The sequence below is a fragment of the Leptosomus discolor genome, chromosome 4 (assembly GCF_034619465.1).
Source record: "Leptosomus discolor isolate bLepDis1 chromosome 4, bLepDis1.hap2, whole genome shotgun sequence".
Taxonomy (NCBI): Eukaryota; Metazoa; Chordata; class Aves; order Leptosomiformes; family Leptosomidae; genus Leptosomus; species Leptosomus discolor.
Window position 1 is genome coordinate 73382058 of NC_141394.1, and position 16996 is coordinate 73399053.

Genomic DNA, 16996 nt, shown 5'->3' on the forward strand with positions numbered 1-16996 from the left:
TCGTTCCCCGCGCAGCCCCCTGCTGCCTTTTCCCCCCTTCTTCACCCCTCGCCGGGGTTCCCCGGCCAGCCTTGCCCCCGGGGCTGGCTCCCGCGCTGGCGGCGAGGGGAAAGCGCTGCCCTCCCCCGCCGTGGGGTTCCCCCTGCGCAGAGGCGGAGCCCGGCCGGGCTCGGCCCGCGCTGTAGAAAAGCGACGGGCCCTGCGAGCCCTTAAAGGAGGGCGGCCACCGTCCTCCCCCAGCGGGGAAGGCGGAAGAGCGAAACAGCAGCGAGAGCAGCAGCCCCGGCCTTGCCTGGCTTCTCTTGGGGTTTATATGCACCTGGCCGGATTACTGCTCGCCCTGGAGAAGAGAGAGAAGGGGCAGCAGCGTGACCGCGGCTCCCCTTCCCCGGCCATGTGCTCGGTAAGCGAGGGGAGCAGCACAGACCCCTTGGTGGCCCGCTTCAGGCAGGTGGAGGAGACGCTGGAGAAGCTGCACCGGGAAAACAAGAGCTTGAAGAATAAAGTGCCTCGGTACAACGCTCTCTGCACCTTGTACCACGAGTCCGCGCAGCAACTGAAGCACCTCCAGCTGCAGCTGGCTGCCAAGGAGGCGACGATCCGGGAGCTGCGGAGCAGCCTGGCCCGGCAGCAGCAGCAGCCACAGCCGGCGGCGGGCGGCGAGGTGGGGGCGGCGGGCGCGGAGCCGGCCCGCTCGCTGGTGGAGAGCCTGCTGGAGCAGCTGGGCCAGGCCAGGGAGCAGCTCCAGGACAGCGAGCGACTCTCGGCGCGGAGAGTGGAAGCTCTGAGCCAGGTAAAACCGCGAATGCCCTCGAAACAGCGCCTCGCCCCCCTGGGCGAAAGGGTGGGCGCGTACCCCGGGAGCGGCGGCAGCGGGCGCCTCGGGGGGCTGCGCTTCGCGCTCCCCGCTAGAGAAGCGAGTTGCCTTGAGCGGAGGATGCGGACGCTTCGCCCTAAGGGCGCTCGGTTGTGGAAGCCGCGCAGGGTGCGCAGGCACCCGCGCTGACAGCGCGCCCGCGGAGGCCCAGCAGGCGGGGGCGGCAGAGCCCGGGCGGGAGGGCGAAGGTTTTGCCCTCCCTCCAGTGCAACGCCGGTGCGTTGGACAGGGCTGCCTGTACCGCTGCGTGCCCGGAGCTGGACCGTGCCCACAGCAACGCGGCCGTTTGTATCTAACGGTAGTTCCCAGTGCGTTAAGTTCAAGGAGGGAAACCATAAAATCCGAAAACTTAGTGTGACATTACACGTCGTCATGCAATTGCTTTCAGAAGGAGAAGAAAAAAATAGTAAAACCCCCTAAATTCGGAAGTTCCGTGTTACTGAATACCCTCCTCTTTATCAGGTGCAACAGTTTTGTTCTGTAAGATAAACAACTGATGCCACGGCTTTTTTTTTTGAGTGCACTTAAAAATGGATTTTTGTATTGACATGAAAGCATTACATTAATACTTGGACAAGTAACTGGCAAGTCTGGATTGTAAGGAGATAATTAGTGAAATCGGTAGCTCTTAAGACAGAAAAAAAGAGTCTCAAAACTGCATCCCCGCCCATCTGCCACAAGTACTGTTTTTGCTACTGTCATTAAGACTTTCCAGTGTTCAGTCTGAAATACTTAAAGAATTTTGAAGCATTTTCTTTCTGTGCGAAGCTACATAAAGGAATTTCCAAACTGAGAAGCAGTACTTAAAATTGAAACAAGTGTTTTTGGCATAGGTAATCTCTTGACCTAATGCTTACACAAAATGTTTTCTGTATATGACATTCACCTAAAATACATTTAAGTAAGTTTGAATTTGGAAATTTGCAGTAAGAGGTGATTTCACTGACACTTTGCAGACAGATGACAAACCTGTCGTATCTGAATATGTTTTGAAGTGTGATGCTGAATGTCTTTAATCTACAGCAAAGGGGAAATTTAGCATTTAGCATGATGCTAGAGAATTTAAACATCAGTAATAAGTGCTATTTCCATAAGTTAGATATTAATTTTATTCTTTTTAGAAATAAATACTTTATGCCCAGTCAGAAACACTGAAATATTGTCACTAAAAATAACAACAACAGCAAAAAAAGAAGACATTTTGTGAAGTCAGAGGCCTAGATGCTGGCAAAGAGTGCACCCTGTGATTTACAGCTCCATTAGCACTCCTGAAGAACTGGAAGAGTAGAGTCAAGCTTGTACCTGTCTCATGGTCTCCGCTGGCATCCAGGGCACCATGGGTTCTGCAGGAGCAGTGCTGCAGAGGTTCTTGAGGATATTGAGCACAAGGTGTTTCTGACAAACCCAGGACAGGTGTACTGCAGACACATGGTACTACAGAGTGGTTGTACCCCAGCCAGCAAGCGGCTTCTTCCTTCTCAGAACACCTGCAGAGACATTAACTTAATGCAGCGAGGATGATCCCACAGAGCTTCCCATTCAACAAGAACTTGTGGCAGCGAGATACACTGATGTTTCCTAAGAGTATGTCAGACCCCCTCATGTACCTTGGAGAGGCAGCTATGGCCAAACTAGTCATTGCTGCCACATGGATTCCATGTTCTGTTTGCTTGTCCTTGCCACTCATCCTTTCCTAGGGGGGAAAGCTGCTGTGTGTGCTCCCTCTGCTCTGTCCTTGTGACAGTGCCAGGCAATGAATACACTTCACTGGTTTTTGATAAGGTGGCTTTCCAGTTCCATTTTTTTTTTTTTTTTTTTTTGAGGAAAATCTCTACCATCTGGCAATTTAGCATGCAGGACCAGTAAGCATTCTTCAGTCTCCATAGTTACTCCTTTTAAACTACTTTGTTTCTTCTAAGTTCCATCTTTAGTTTGTTGCTGCTGTATATCTCTTCGTAGATTTTTCCTGAATTTTTGCTGGTTGTTTCTTTGTTCTGCTGACTAGGAAGTGCTTGTATAGCTGTCCAAGCAGTTCTTGATTTTGACTGATGGATCTGTCAGCTCCAAGGTCGAGTGATTATATAGAAATGAATTGGATTTCTTTTACTTTTTAAGTACTTTGCAGTGAGTATAGGAGCAATATGGAATTACTGTGATACGGAATTCAGTCTTAGACACTTTGCTTTTAAATAACTTCCTTCCCCTCCCCCTTATGTTTAGGAAGTACAGAAGTTGAATCAACAACTGGAGGAGAAAAATGGAGAGATACAGCAGATGATAAATCAGCCTCCATATGAAAAGGAGAGAGAAATCTTACGACTTCAGAAGAGCTTGGCAGAGAAAGAGAAGGCTCAGGCCACCAGTGATATTTTGTGCCGTTCACTCACTGATGAAACGCACCAACTTCAACGCAAATTAGCATCCACAGCAGAAATGTGTCAACGTCTGGCAAAATGCCTAGAAGAGAATCAAAGGAAAGAGAAGGGGAATTCAGATGACCAGATACCTACCGAAAGATCTAATCAGGTATTCTTACTACTACTGTATGTCCTTAAAGTCTTATTACCTTCTGAGGTGTTGTTAATTCTGATATGGTAGTTGCAACTGGGGAGTGGCGAGAAACATCCCTTTAAATAATTTCATGTAGGGTGAAAAGACCACTGTAGCAAGCTCTAAATAATTCTAAGTACCAAAAGCTTAGGATGGAAGCAGTTGTCAGTCACTTGCATTTTAGCTATCTCTCTCACCTCATCACCAGAAGCTTTTTTTTGGAGAGGAGAGGATCTCGAGAGGTCTCTTCCAACCTCAGCAATGCCCCGATTACAATTCTTCCCTGCATATACCTTCCTTGTACCTCAGCATGCCCCTGTGCATCGCTAGATGGTGCTGTGCTTTTGAAGGTGATACCTCCTGATCATTTGTTTAAGCATCTAAATCACAAAACAAAGCAGAGATATTTTCAAGTAGCACTTATATTAAGAACTCTACAGCACGTGGTCTTCCCAGATCAGGATTTGGCTTTGCACAGGTAGTACAGACCTACAGAAAGCTGGTTAGGGAAGAATGAGTCAAGGTGTCTTAAGACCTTGGGTTTTTTTGCTCTGGGGTTCCCCCCGGCCTCCTGCTGCAACGCAATGTTTCTCTCCAGCAGGCATGTTTACAAAAATTGCTTCATGATAGGAAGGTGGCAGAAATGCTACTGAGGAGCACAAAGAAACACCTGGATTTTGGTGTACTTTGCTAATGTCTGTGTGGCTTTGCTGCATCATCACCTTAACTGAAGCTTTTCAGTGCGGGGTACAGGCGGATTGTGGTGTTCTGTTGCTCCAGAAGTCATGGTGGTTCAGAGTTGTTAGGTAATTCATGATAATGCCGTAAGGAAATAACGTTAGAGGTGCGGCCTCCAATAACAGATCGGAGTATTGAGGATGCCACAGCCAGTTCTTGCCAAAAGGAATAATTCTCTCATGCTCCTACTGCTACGCAGTGGTGATGCTGTGTTTCACATGACACTCTGTGCTTTTATGAGAAACTCTATACATGTTCCCTTCTGCTTTGTAAAACATCCCAGGAGCATTTCCAAAGAAAACTTAGTCATGTTAAAGTTACCTGTAAGAAATAGTTAGAAGTTGACGAGATATAGGAAAAAAGGACTTGAAGCATTTAGTATTATCATATTTTACATGTAATTGATAGACAGAAAACTTGATTGACTTTGGTACATGTAGTAAGTAGCTAACCTTGTACAGTGGGGACTTCCCTGTTGAAGAAGAGAAATTTCAGATGCAATTACTAGCTGATTCTAGGGAATTTTGTACAAAAGTGTTCTATATTACTCATGTACACCGGGGTTTTTTTAAGCAGATGTCACAACTGTAAAAAAAGAGGTATCATTTTAGTCAATTATTTAGCAGGCAGGGGGTTTTTTTCCCCTCAGTAATTTCTTCCTAGTACTGGCCAAAATTGACAGTAATAAAGCAAGATGAAGGCATATCTGTGTCTTTGTCATGCATTCCCCCACTCCAAACAAGTGGTTTCCAAGGAGTTAGTGTAAACTGTTAAGCTCTGTTGTCATCAGTGTAGACCCTCATGCATGTAAAATGTGTGGTATTTTTCTTGTTCCTTTTAGTAGACTCAGAATTTGATAAGACAGGTTTTTGAGGCACCACACAGATCTATTTAAAAGCAATACCAAAGTGGTAAAAACCTGAGTACATTTTTGCTCTGCTTATGAATAGTAAAAGCTGCAGGGTGTACCATTCGTATTTAGAAATATACTATATAGAAATAAGTAGACCTAGATGTGTGTAGTTGTTTCACTGATAGCAAATAGTTTTAGAGGAATTAAAGAGATTACGTCCAGTTGAACAGCATAGTTAAGTAGCATTTGGGATTTTTATGTTCAACTAACACTTCCTTTATCTGAAAATTACAGCTTTTAGACAATGAAACTTCACTTCAAGCTCTTATCTGCAACCTACAAGATGAAAACAGGATGTTAAAGCAAAAAGTGGCTCACGTGAGTACTTTCATTTTGTACAAGATTAAGATTTGATTGAGTATTTTGAATTACAGTAGCTTTGGAATAGGTGAGGCCTGGTTAATCTAATTAAATGGCAGGCTAATGTGAGTCCAGAATTTTTCTTAGTCCTTTCAACATGGCACATAGACTTTGTCCCTTAGCTAAGAACAACTTAGTAGATTAGTTTTAATAATGCTTTGTTGTTAAAAATACACTGCAGAAGAAAATTTTCATGGTCCTTCCATGCATCAGTGTTCCCGCCCCTGGAGAACAGCACGAGGCCCAGGGTGACCGCCAACCTCTCCCATTCTGTATTACTTAAAGCTATCCCTATGGATTGGCAAATGGGGAAGGCTGCCCATGAAGAGCCTGGCTTATAGCCTGATAATCTCCTGCTCTCCTGTAAAGTGGCTTATCCACACTCAGCAGCTGAGGCAGCACATTGTATTACCCTTTAGAGAATTTTGGTCCTGCGCATACAGGCAGTCTATGGAGGCTTGGCAGGTTGTGTCTTCATGTTTGTGTCCTCATGTTCTTCATGACTCTCCTGGGTAATCTTTCAGGTGGAAGACTTAAATGCAAAATGGCAGAAATATGATGCGAGCAGGGATGAGTATGTGAAGCGACTCCACTTGCAGCTGAAAGAGATGAAGTCACAACTGGAGCAGCAGCACGGTGTAACTTCAGCACAAACGAACTCTGACCTGATGCACAAGGAGATATTCCGGTTAAATAAGTTACTGGAAGAAAAAATGAATGAATGCATAAAAACAAAGAGAGAATTAGAAGATGTGAAGAAGGCTAGCGAAGGAGATAACGAGCGCATACAAATGCTGGAGCAACAGGTCATTAAGTTTCTTTTTCCTAGAGGTGGGAATCCTTAGTTTCTCCCCAGACCACTGAAGTCCAGGGAGGAAAAAGTGAAATAATTTCTTTTGACATTTGCCACTTGTCTCGCCACATTTGGCTACACGGATACTTAACAACACAGATTTAAAGGAAACTCACTACTTAAAAGAATAGCATGCAGTTCTGCTGGCTTTAATACAAAATCCGTAAGATCTGAAAAAGAAATACCTTTAAAGTACAGATATGATAGAGAAGATAATACTGAGATTCTGGGAATAAGTATTTACAAACAAAGGAAACACAGCCTTAACTTTTTAATCTAACCTGCCAATGCTCTGACTTATAAAATATTAACATAGTAATTCTTTTTTCAGGTCCTAGTTTATAAAGATGATTTCACATCGGAGAGATCAGACAGAGAACGAGCACAGAGTAAAATACAAGAGCTTCAGGCAGAAGTTGCATGTCTGCAACACCAGCTAGCAAGAAGACAGGTAAGAAAGCAACATGCTACTTTTTCAATTAATGCATGCCAATGGGAATCAGGACTAAAATATAGTTTTAAATATATTTTAAAAAACCCAACCCTTAGTACTTCTAAAACCATTTCAGCTCAGTGCAGCTATCAAAACCTTACGTTATTTCATAGTCAGTTCTAGTGGAGATGCTTCTCAATACGCATGTAATAGCCCTTTCTAGTCCATTTTCCTTCTGTTTTGGATCAACATAGTAGGGTGAATTCTTAGAAGGAAGAGAAGGACAGCCATGACTCAAAATATTAACAGTGGCATCTTTAAAGTAGCACACTGGCTGTATTCTGTGTTTCCTACAAGCCTTCTTTACAGCTATATTAATAAAACTGCAAAAACTGATGCATATTTTATTTATAAGTCTTCTGATAAAAACCATGAGCAGTGTTTCAGATAAAGGTGATAAAATGTTCTGTTAAAGAGCATCTTTTCACTGCATCTTTTTCAAGAGCTCTTCTTTCTCTTTCTAGGACTCAAGGGACACGAGTAGTCATTTCAGAGTTCACATTGGTAACCAAAATCATATGTACGTACAGACGAATGTTGAACATCTACGAGGCAATAGCCCAGGCCAAGCAGGCATGAGAAGAACATCATCACAGTCTGAACAAGCTTCTCCTCCTGCGGACAGTGGAAACTCAGGATCCGAGGGCAGGGCGCAGGGTGAGCTCCGATGCCCTCATTGTATGAGGTTTTTCAGTGATGAACTCGGTGATGAATTCCTCAAGCACGTTGCTGAATGTTGTCAGTAACCGTGTGAATTGAGGCACGTAAGTTGATCACTACTTTGTAGACGGTGAAACTGCTCTATACCTATCTCCTACAGTCCTAAACCAGAGTATTTCAAATGGACAGCTCTTAGGAATTAGGAGGATGAACAATATCTACCTCTTACTTGATTTCACCTTCTCTTGGACTGTATGAAAGACTTCAAGATGAAACAAAGAGATTTTATAAAGAATTATTTCTGCCAACTACAAGGAAGGCAAGCATAATGCAAATTCTACTACAAACTAAACTGAAATTTACAGTGGTAGTTAGCTTCAGAGTTGCAGCTTGACTCGCATTCAAGTCCAATTCTTTACAGCAGCCTGAAGGCTTGTGAAAAAAGTTATGAACTTGAAATTTTCCTCCTCTTCCAATATAAAGTAATCTGAAGACAGAGGAGGAGCATTTTGGCAGAAGATAGGAAAAATCTTCTTGTGCTTTGTCTGGATTAAAAGCGAAAGTATTTTCTCGTCTATTGAGGCTGAACTTTCAGACATCTCATCTGAAAATCCTTGTGTTCAACTGAAATCAGGAGAAGTGAAGAAAACATAAAAGGGCTGATTGACTCAAACTAGCCTGTCTTTTTGCACAGAAACAATGTACAGGGATATTTATTCTTTCTGTGCCATAAGTAACTGTTTTACATATTTGTAAATGTGTATTTGTGTAATTATTGACTGCATTCCTGTTTCACCTAAGGATTATTTTTATAGTAAAAGTGATTGTGCAGTTGCTTTACTACATTAGTAAAGTGGTCAAAACTCTCTCTTTCAGTGTAAGTGTTTAAATGTGTACCTAATACTACGGGCTAACTAAATGTCATGGTTTCAGATAAGAGTTATTTCATTACTTCAGTGATAACCAGTATCTCAGAGCATTTTCGAATATGCTGAAAAATCACTCCTCGTTCATGAGAGGAAGACGACCTTTCAGATGGGCCAGAACACGTTTAACACCCTACCCTGCCACATATCTGCAACGACACCAATGCTAGCTTAAATTCCTTCTAATCCTGTCTACACTGGAGAGAACTTCAACAAATAGCAGGGGACTGTTTTGAGAAGAAGTATCAGAATTTAGAGTGTACAAAGGCTACAGGGCCACAAGTTTTTTTTCAGCCTTGGCTCCAGGTGTTTCTCACTATGTCAGAGCTGGAGTTAAGGATGGGATACAAAGTAAAGGCCTAGTGCAACCATGACCTTTCATAATTAAAGCAGGCTTAACTTTGGATAACAGCACTCCTGCTTTGCTTCCTTTCCATTAATACACTGTAAGAGGACTGTGGATATCTTCCTTGATACTTCCTTTTCAGGACCCTGGTACAGCCCCCAAGGAAGATGATGGCTTATGCCCAAGTTGCCTTCGGTGGGATGTTACCAAAAAAGATGCCTGTGGTGTGCAGGTGCAATGGTTCTTATTAATCTAATCTTTAACAGATTGCAAACCTGTGATTGATTACTAGCTTGTTTTTCCCAACAGAACATGTACAAACATGCAGAGATTTTTCTTTTTTTTTCTTTTTTTTTTTTTGTTACCCATTTTATACATTGCCTTTTAAGGTCTTAGAGATCAGATGCAGCCCATAGAATATAGGCTGAGAAACATGATTAAACTTCCTGTGGCATAAGCTAATCTTACTTTTTCTGACTGTTCTCCTTAGACATGCCTTGTTTACAGCTTCAATGTACACCAATAGTATGTTGCCAGTGACTGATCCAGCAGCATATGGACCTTTTATTTTACTGATTCATGTTACAAGACAGTTACAAACACAACGATAGTATAAGTTAGATCTTGGCAGTGCCTTTTTTTATTGCATTGAGATGATCACTGCTTTAATGTATATCAGAAGCTCAAGCCTGCTGTAGGTTTCCACTCACGTTAATCCCCATGGGTACAGTTGGACAGACTGACCTGCGACCATCAGAAACAGATGCAAGAATTAGATAGGAGAATCTGCAGTACACAGAAGTTAGTAGCACCTCTTCTTGGGGATTTAAGACCTGTGAATTGCTTCCTGGTCAAAGCAGAGATTAGTATGAAACCTGGGAAAGGAGGGCACTTCAATGCTGGGAAACTGGATACACGTACAACGAGGACCACACTGGACCAACAGACACAAATAGGTGAAATCACAGATCAAGCACTGATTACAGCTACCACCTAAGGCTGTGCAGTAAGCGATGACTGGAATTTGAATATCCATGGCAAAAATCTAGGACAGATCTGCTGGTTTTCAGTATAAAAATACCTCACTTCAGAGCTATTTTACTATTTCCTACTGATTTTTTTCTTCCGGCTGGTAAAAAGCCTTACCTGTTTCTTTCCTGTTCTGGCTTAACCAAGAAACCAGTTACACACATTATGAAGAACTACCCATGTCTTACATGCAAGTGTTTGTTTTGGATTATAGGACATAAACTACTCCTCCTAAGAAAACTTGGTTATTACCCACTACTTTGACTTTCACACCAAAGTCACTGGTAGATCTCTTGAAGAAACACTGTAAAACCTTTACTTGCCCTCTCCTCACCAGGCAAAGCACACACATCAGGGCATCCCAAGCAATTACCACCACCACCACCACCACCACCTACAGTCACAGTTCAGGTTCCTCAACTTGTAGACCAGAATGCATAAAACCTGTCAGCTCCACTGCCGCAATGCTGAAGTGAAAGCAGCCATGAGTTCCCAGCATTTTTTGAACCCTTTCAATTAAGGAAGGCTCCTTCTGGCCTCACACTGGTGGTGTCTGCCACTTGGATGGCCATCCAAGTAGCACATGTCTTGTTTGGTTAAGTGGTAAAAGCAACTCAGCTCCTTTCCCAAAAGAAAGCAATAAAGGCGTATGAGTAAGAAGGTAACTGCCTAAGAGGAAAGGAGCTTCAATAGCATAAACTTTATGAACTTTCGTTACCCATTTGTAGCACGCTTGTTCACTGAAACACACATTATCTGTAAAACTGCAGAAACAAGTCTTCACAGAAGAGACTTTTGAAAGCATTCCGAAAAACTATGTGGCCGTATGGGACTCTGTTCCTTATTTGCTGTGTTGGTAACAAAAGGCATCCAAGATAACTGAACCCTGTTACCAGGCCAAGCTAACACCTGTTTAGGCTTCTGTAAAGCTCTCATTTCTGGTGAGCAGTGCCCATACTGGGGAGACATGCCAAAACTAGAAGAAACACAGAGGTACCTGTAGGTCCAGGGAGGCTGGATGTCTCTTCTGGCACTTGTAGGAATGTGTCTTAGCATATTAAGAGCTGCCAAGATGCATTTGTCCGATTACTTTTATGATTAGTCCATCCCTTCTCCTAACATTTCTCCTTTCCATTAGATTACCTTCCCTCAGTTTTGCTATCCAGATGAGCCTCAGTTCAGACCCAGGACAAGCTCAGAGCTCCTGAGCAACTGTCTCAACACCAACGAGGCTTCCAAACCGTGTATCCTCTAACTGCTGTCAAGCTGGTTCTCATTACTCCTGGACCTAATTACAAGGTATTTTGCTTGGGATTTTAAAGTCAATGCTGTTTACTAATAACCATGCTGGTTGCCATGTAGAAGTAGGCCCTTAGCCCACAATCATGACAGTAGCTGTAGGCAAGACTGACTCACTGAATCTCAGAAAATGCAACTGGGAGAAGCCTCAGAAGTTGGTCCCTACCCTAAAAGCCCCAGGGGAGAGAAGATCAACAATAACATTGTCTTCTGTAGCACGGGCAGTATAGAGCCTGAAAAGCTTCTCAAATCTTCTGCGACTTTTAAGGCAACGTCTGCTTCTCCCTCCAATGATCTAGGACATCATGTCTTAAAACAAGCCTTGAATGATGCCTCAAGATTAAGTGCTCACTAATAATAAAACTGACTACAAGAATAAAATTTGTTCAAGAAGCAGATACCTATGCTCTATGGTATTTTTTTTTAAACTTCCATTTCCTGTGGCTGCGCTGCATGTGTATATATAGAAAGCAAGGGAAATTCCAAACAAGATGCCACACCGTTGTACTCAGAACAGCAGTGCTTCTCATTCTAAAAAAGGGAAGTCTCAAATTCTTTTTCTACAAAATCTATGTGAATTCAAAGTATGCTGTAGTAATATTTCCTAGTACCATGCTCCAGTAGCTATCAGCTGAGGGGGGTGGCAGCTAAAAACCTAAAGCATAGGAAATACTTACAAAGCACTAGGTCAACCCAGCAGGACCCCAGCAGAGGGATGGGGTATCAGGTGAAGCACTCCTGCCTCCTCACCCGATGCCTCAAATCGCTCACTAAGGGCTCACCGTCCTAGCTGGGGGGTCGGAGCTCCAGCAAGGCACCAACCACCCCAAGTGGCACAGCCTCCACTCCTGCTCGGTGCATTCTTCCCCTTTCTCTTTAGTATGTCCACTTTTCCTCTCCTTTTTTACATTTACTGGTAAGAAGCTGTTGGTGCAGGAACTCTTCACAACATGCACTGGATGTATGGTGTCTATAGGGGCCGATAGCCTCCCTAGGGAGCTTGAGATACTTCCATAGCACACAGAGCTCCATAGTGAACAGCACTGAACCAGATGACGGGTTACAAGACAGCTTATTTCTAGGAGGTACCAACAAAACCCATTTGAAGTGTGTACTTGGCTTAACCACGCTTTTCCCCTGACCATCCTTCCCCAGGCCAACCCTCCAGCACGCCTTCTGGAGACCTGGTTGACGGATGGGCCGAGCACACGTGAGCAGGGCAGCTCTGGCTGCTCGTGCTGACGCCCACCTCCTCAGTGTCACACGAACTCACCTTGCCTGAGGCTTTCACATTCTAATTTCTCAAGCAGTGGGAGGAGGGAAAGAGCAGTGGGACCCAGTTCTGCAGCGCTTGCAGATCCACCTCCATCCCCTCCCTGCCACCACTGCAACCCGCTCCCCTCCTCCCCCGTCCTGCACTCACCCAATCTCTTCATCAAATCTGTCTTGATACAAAAAGCGTTTGTTTTGGCTTTTTTTAATCACCGAGAGACACCTTCTTGGTTACACACAAGTATCTCAGGCAGTTTTTACAGGAGGGGCAGACGCATTACCAGGCAAGCGTGGTATCTGCCCTGCCAGCTCTTCAGCCAGCGCTAGCACACCCCATGCCTTGCTGAGCTGCTTAGTTCCTGCTGCAGCCAGACTTCCACCAGCCACGTCCCAAACCTCCCTTGCACAGCCCAAAATGGCACGGCTGAATGGGATTGGGGGGGGTTTCACAGCTCAACGCCCTGCTCCACAGCAGTCCAGGTTTGGGTGATGCCCGGTGTTACCTTTTCTGCTGAGACAGGAGCCCATGTCAAGGGAATAGTGCCTTGCTGGCACAGAGGGCAATGTGCCAACCTGTAGCCTCCCTCCAGCTGTGCCCCTGCAGCCCTCCCTGGGCTGGGCCAGCTGCAGTGCATGCGAGCCAGCCACCTGCACCAGCCACCTGGGCCCCAGCCTGGGAGGAGAGCCACAGCCACACCTACTAGCTCTGGGAGCAGCTCCACTGTGACCAGTCCCATTCACAAAGCCCTGGGGCTTTTCCTGCCCAGTGCAAAGCAGGAAGGAGGTCTCGGACCATGCTACAGGGCAGGCTCTCCATCTCTCTTGGGACACACAGTGGGGGAGGTGAGAGGAGCTCAGATGTCCTTGGACTAAGCAATTCCAGCTCACATGAGGGGGAAAAGGAGTAAAGAAAGGAGCTGAGACACCCACAGATGAATCAGTCCTCATTCTATCACCACCACATCTCAAGGAAGCTCAGGCATCCAGAGAGGCATGCAGAGGTCCACAGACATTTGAGGAAGAACATCATCTACCAAGAGAAATGGGGACTTAGTGGGATGTGAAGCGACTCATGCACACTGCAGCTGAGCACAGTTTAAAAGAGCATCCTACTCCTCCTCACCATCTGAACTTGCCCTCAGTGATGCAGATCTAATTTAGTGGTTCTCAGGTCCTCTTCTGACCTCAGCACTGAGCACCTGCTCCACCTTCTGTGAGGCCTGTTCTTACCTCCCCAGGTGGAAGGACAGAGCTTTCCCATGTGCCATCTCCAATGATAGCTGGCAGATGGGAACCAGACATCTCCAGAGGGAAAGAGATCTTCCTTTGATCCTGGCTGCTGTGATAAGAGGCCCCTCCACCCTCCACCAAAACCAGTCCTAATTTGAGCCCCAAACTCGAGTAGTGGCTAACCCTTACCAGAAGGAACATCTGTCACCCATGAGACACACCTACTGGGTGCATTTTAGGAACTGCTCCTTGAGCAGACTGCTCCTCACTGCCAGAGGCACAAAGCAAGCCCCGTAAGAGATCTGGTGTAGGTCCCTAGAAAACAAGAGCTACAGCAGTTCCCATCCTTAATGGCATCCAAGACTCATTCGAGCACTTTGCAAAAGCCCACCTGTGCCCCTCACATGTCCCAACAGGACGGTCACAGCAAAGAGCCAGAAGAGCAATGGCAGCAGAGGGGCGAGTAGGCGAGTGGGGCAGAAGTCCACAAGCAGCCTGCATCTTCCAGACTCTTCCTTATTCACAACATGGCACGATCCCCAAAACACACCATATTTCCCAGGCAGCGGAGTGATGCACTGAAACAGCACCTGTTACACGCATGTGCGGTGGGCACAAGAAAGGACACAGTTTTAAGGGGGGCATCTTTCCCCGTGTTTGGGTACCTCAGTGCAGGCCCACCTGGGCACAGGAGTGGGGAAGGTCTCCTTCCCAGTGACAGCTCTCCAGCAACCCATGTCCTCTGCCAGGAGGCCAGCAAACCTTCACCTGGGAGGGACAAGTTGTACTTGTAGCTAAGGATCAAACAGGTGCCAGCTGTGGATGGACATGAGATGACTCTTCGGATGAGGGACATGTCCCCTGTCACAGCAGCAACGAAGCAGAGACGTGCAGGAAGTCTGACAGTCTGTGCTTCACTGCCGCACCACGCAGAGGAGGGGCATTATGCCAAACGCAACTGCCTGGAGAAAGTATGAGATCTAAATGTTGTTAAAACTTAAATCTATCCATGGCAGGACTGGGAAGATAGAACAGTCTTTTCTTTTACTATAATTACAAAATTCATTAATTAGGTCCATGGTGATCTACTCTAATGCTCTTAATTGCTCTTAAAGAAACAGCCTCCCAGCTACCAGCATTCATTTGTCCAGGGGTGCTCTTTGCTGGGTGAGCATGTTGAGAGGGGAAGAGATGTGAGAGTCCAGAGCATGTGAAGATCCTACAGAACAGCAGCTACAGCCTAAGGAAAGAGCAAGCGAACAAATCCAGACTAACCTCGTCACTACAGAGCCATGTCCCAAGAGCGGCTTTTAAGCAGGAAGCTGAAGCTCACAGTACCAGTAAATTGCAAGGTCAGGCCTAAAATTAGCCATGAAAAGCAACCCTCTGAAGAGAAGTTGAAGGGATATAGATGAAGGTAACATGGCATCATCAGGGAGTGATTGAGGAATGGAGTGGTTTGCAGGGAATTTGGAACTTGGGTATAGCAGGCAAAGGCATGAATGTGCAGGTACATGCACTTCTCCTTGTGTTAAAACAAGAAGGGATTTTAGCCTTTATTAGAGGTGGAATGATGCAAAATAAACCCTGTCTGCCTCCAAGCCTGCACCTCTTGTTTTTTGTTTTTTGGTTTTTTTTTAATAAAGCAGAATTTTGACAGCTCCTCCATGACTCTAAAATAGCTTTAAAACCACCAGTAATCTCTTTTAATAGGACTGAGGGGGCCAGGCCCTCTCTCTCTCCTGAGCAGTCCACTTACTGGTCATCAGAGCCCACTTTTGCCCTATTCCAACCACACTCAAATACAAAACCAGTTCTTGTGGCAGGACAGAGAGCCGTGACACTGGCCATCTCAGTCGAATGTCTCTAATCACCAAGACACACAGCTTGGCCCCAAAAGCACCATACGATTGCCCTTGTTTCTTCAAGCACCTCTTGTATTACAGAGAAGATTGGTCATCGAAAGGCACTTCATCTCCAGAGGTTACTTCACCACTTTCCCATGTGGCACCTGCAAGGTTTTACACCTTTTCAGGTGTTCTTCTTCCAAGAAAGATATTCCAAAATACACAGGACACAGATTGTGCCCAGTGGTATGCTGGGAGATCTCTGACAGCCCAAAAGATTTGTGCTATGTGCAAACCAGGAATTCATCTCCCAGCAGAGGGGACGGCTCTGCAGCACTCGCCACTGAGCAGAGAGGGTCTGGAAAGGGGAGTAAGGTGGAATTTGTTTGAAAGAGACACTGAGGCCAAGCGGTGAACTAGACCAGGGTGTCTTAGAGACAGTTATGTGCACTAAGTCATCTCTTCAGATGAATCTCTGTGGCCGAGACTAGGAGCCAGTGTGGGGTGCAGGCAGGCTTTCCCCTCCCACACAAGATCCATCCTTTGATAACCAGATGCGGAATCCCCTAAACTCTCTGCACAGTGACAGCTCCTGGGGAGGCACAACATGCAGTGGAAAAAATTGACGAGCACAACCACCTTGTCACTGTCACCCAAAGACTGGGTGTCAACTTTTGTGAACTGTTTTAAGGCTTCCTTTTGTTGCACCTACACACACCGGTCACATGGCACCGCACCCCCTCCTACAAAATGTCAAAATCGTCAAATCCTAAGAATAACCATTAGGGGGGAAAAATAGTGTGTGCTGACCAGTGTAACTCCTGTGCAGCAGGGACTGCACCGGTCTTGCCTTTCTCCTCAACTCGGGGTGCGCTCTCACCTTGTCCTAAGTTTCTTCCTCATGGCATCTCCTTTGACAGGCGGTGGGCAAATATTTGTTTTTACCTCTGGTTTCCAGGTGACTCTCTCAGGGAAAGTTTAGTGGAGCTTTATCCTTCCTGAAATGGCAGCAAAACTGAATAACCACTTCCTTTTAGCACAGCTGAGGAACTTCAAATGTGCAGTGTTGCAAAACAGCACGAGGACACTCTCCCTCCTGCCTCTGCTATACTCTCTTGTGTGCATTAATATCAGCTGTTACACACACTGGGCAGTACCAGGTTGGGAAATACTTGAGCAGTAAAAGCCACTCTCACAGCCTGGAAAGGCAGGCGAGTGCTACCTTTTACTCTTCCCTGCAGTCACCTTCTGCCTTTCCCAGCAGCTGTAAACAACCTAGACCTGCAGTCACTAAAATCTGTACCTGGACCTCTTGTAGAGTCTGGGCAACAGAATGATTTTGAGTCAAGCTCCAAAAGGATGCCTGCACTAAACACACTTGCAAGTATGCCTCTTTCGCTGCAATAGCACAAAACCAAATAATAACCTCTAACAGAGATTTTCACAAAATTGATCTCTTAGGTTGCTTCCTTAACCAGAGGCACACTTCATGTCCCCAGAACCTACAGGAAAGGACCCCAATGTCTGTAAATAAGAAGCTGGGCTTCTGTACCTCTTCAGCAATTCTTCTGAATCTTTGAGCAGTTCGTCTACAAGCCAATAT

At 45.5% G+C, this 16996-nt stretch overlaps 1 protein-coding gene across 1 annotated transcript; it reads left to right on the plus strand.

Annotated features, from left to right (window-relative positions):
- Positions 1-313: 313 nt before the first annotated feature.
- Positions 314-7683, plus strand: TNIP2 (TNFAIP3 interacting protein 2). Its single transcript, XM_086464202.1, has 6 exons — positions 314-793; positions 3098-3403; positions 5313-5396; positions 5963-6244; positions 6623-6742; positions 7249-7683. The coding sequence occupies exons 1-6, from the start codon at positions 314-316 to the stop codon at positions 7528-7530; spliced, it is 1554 nt and encodes a 517-aa protein (XP_086320328.1). The 3' UTR covers positions 7531-7683.
- Positions 7684-16996: the final 9313 nt, after the last annotated feature.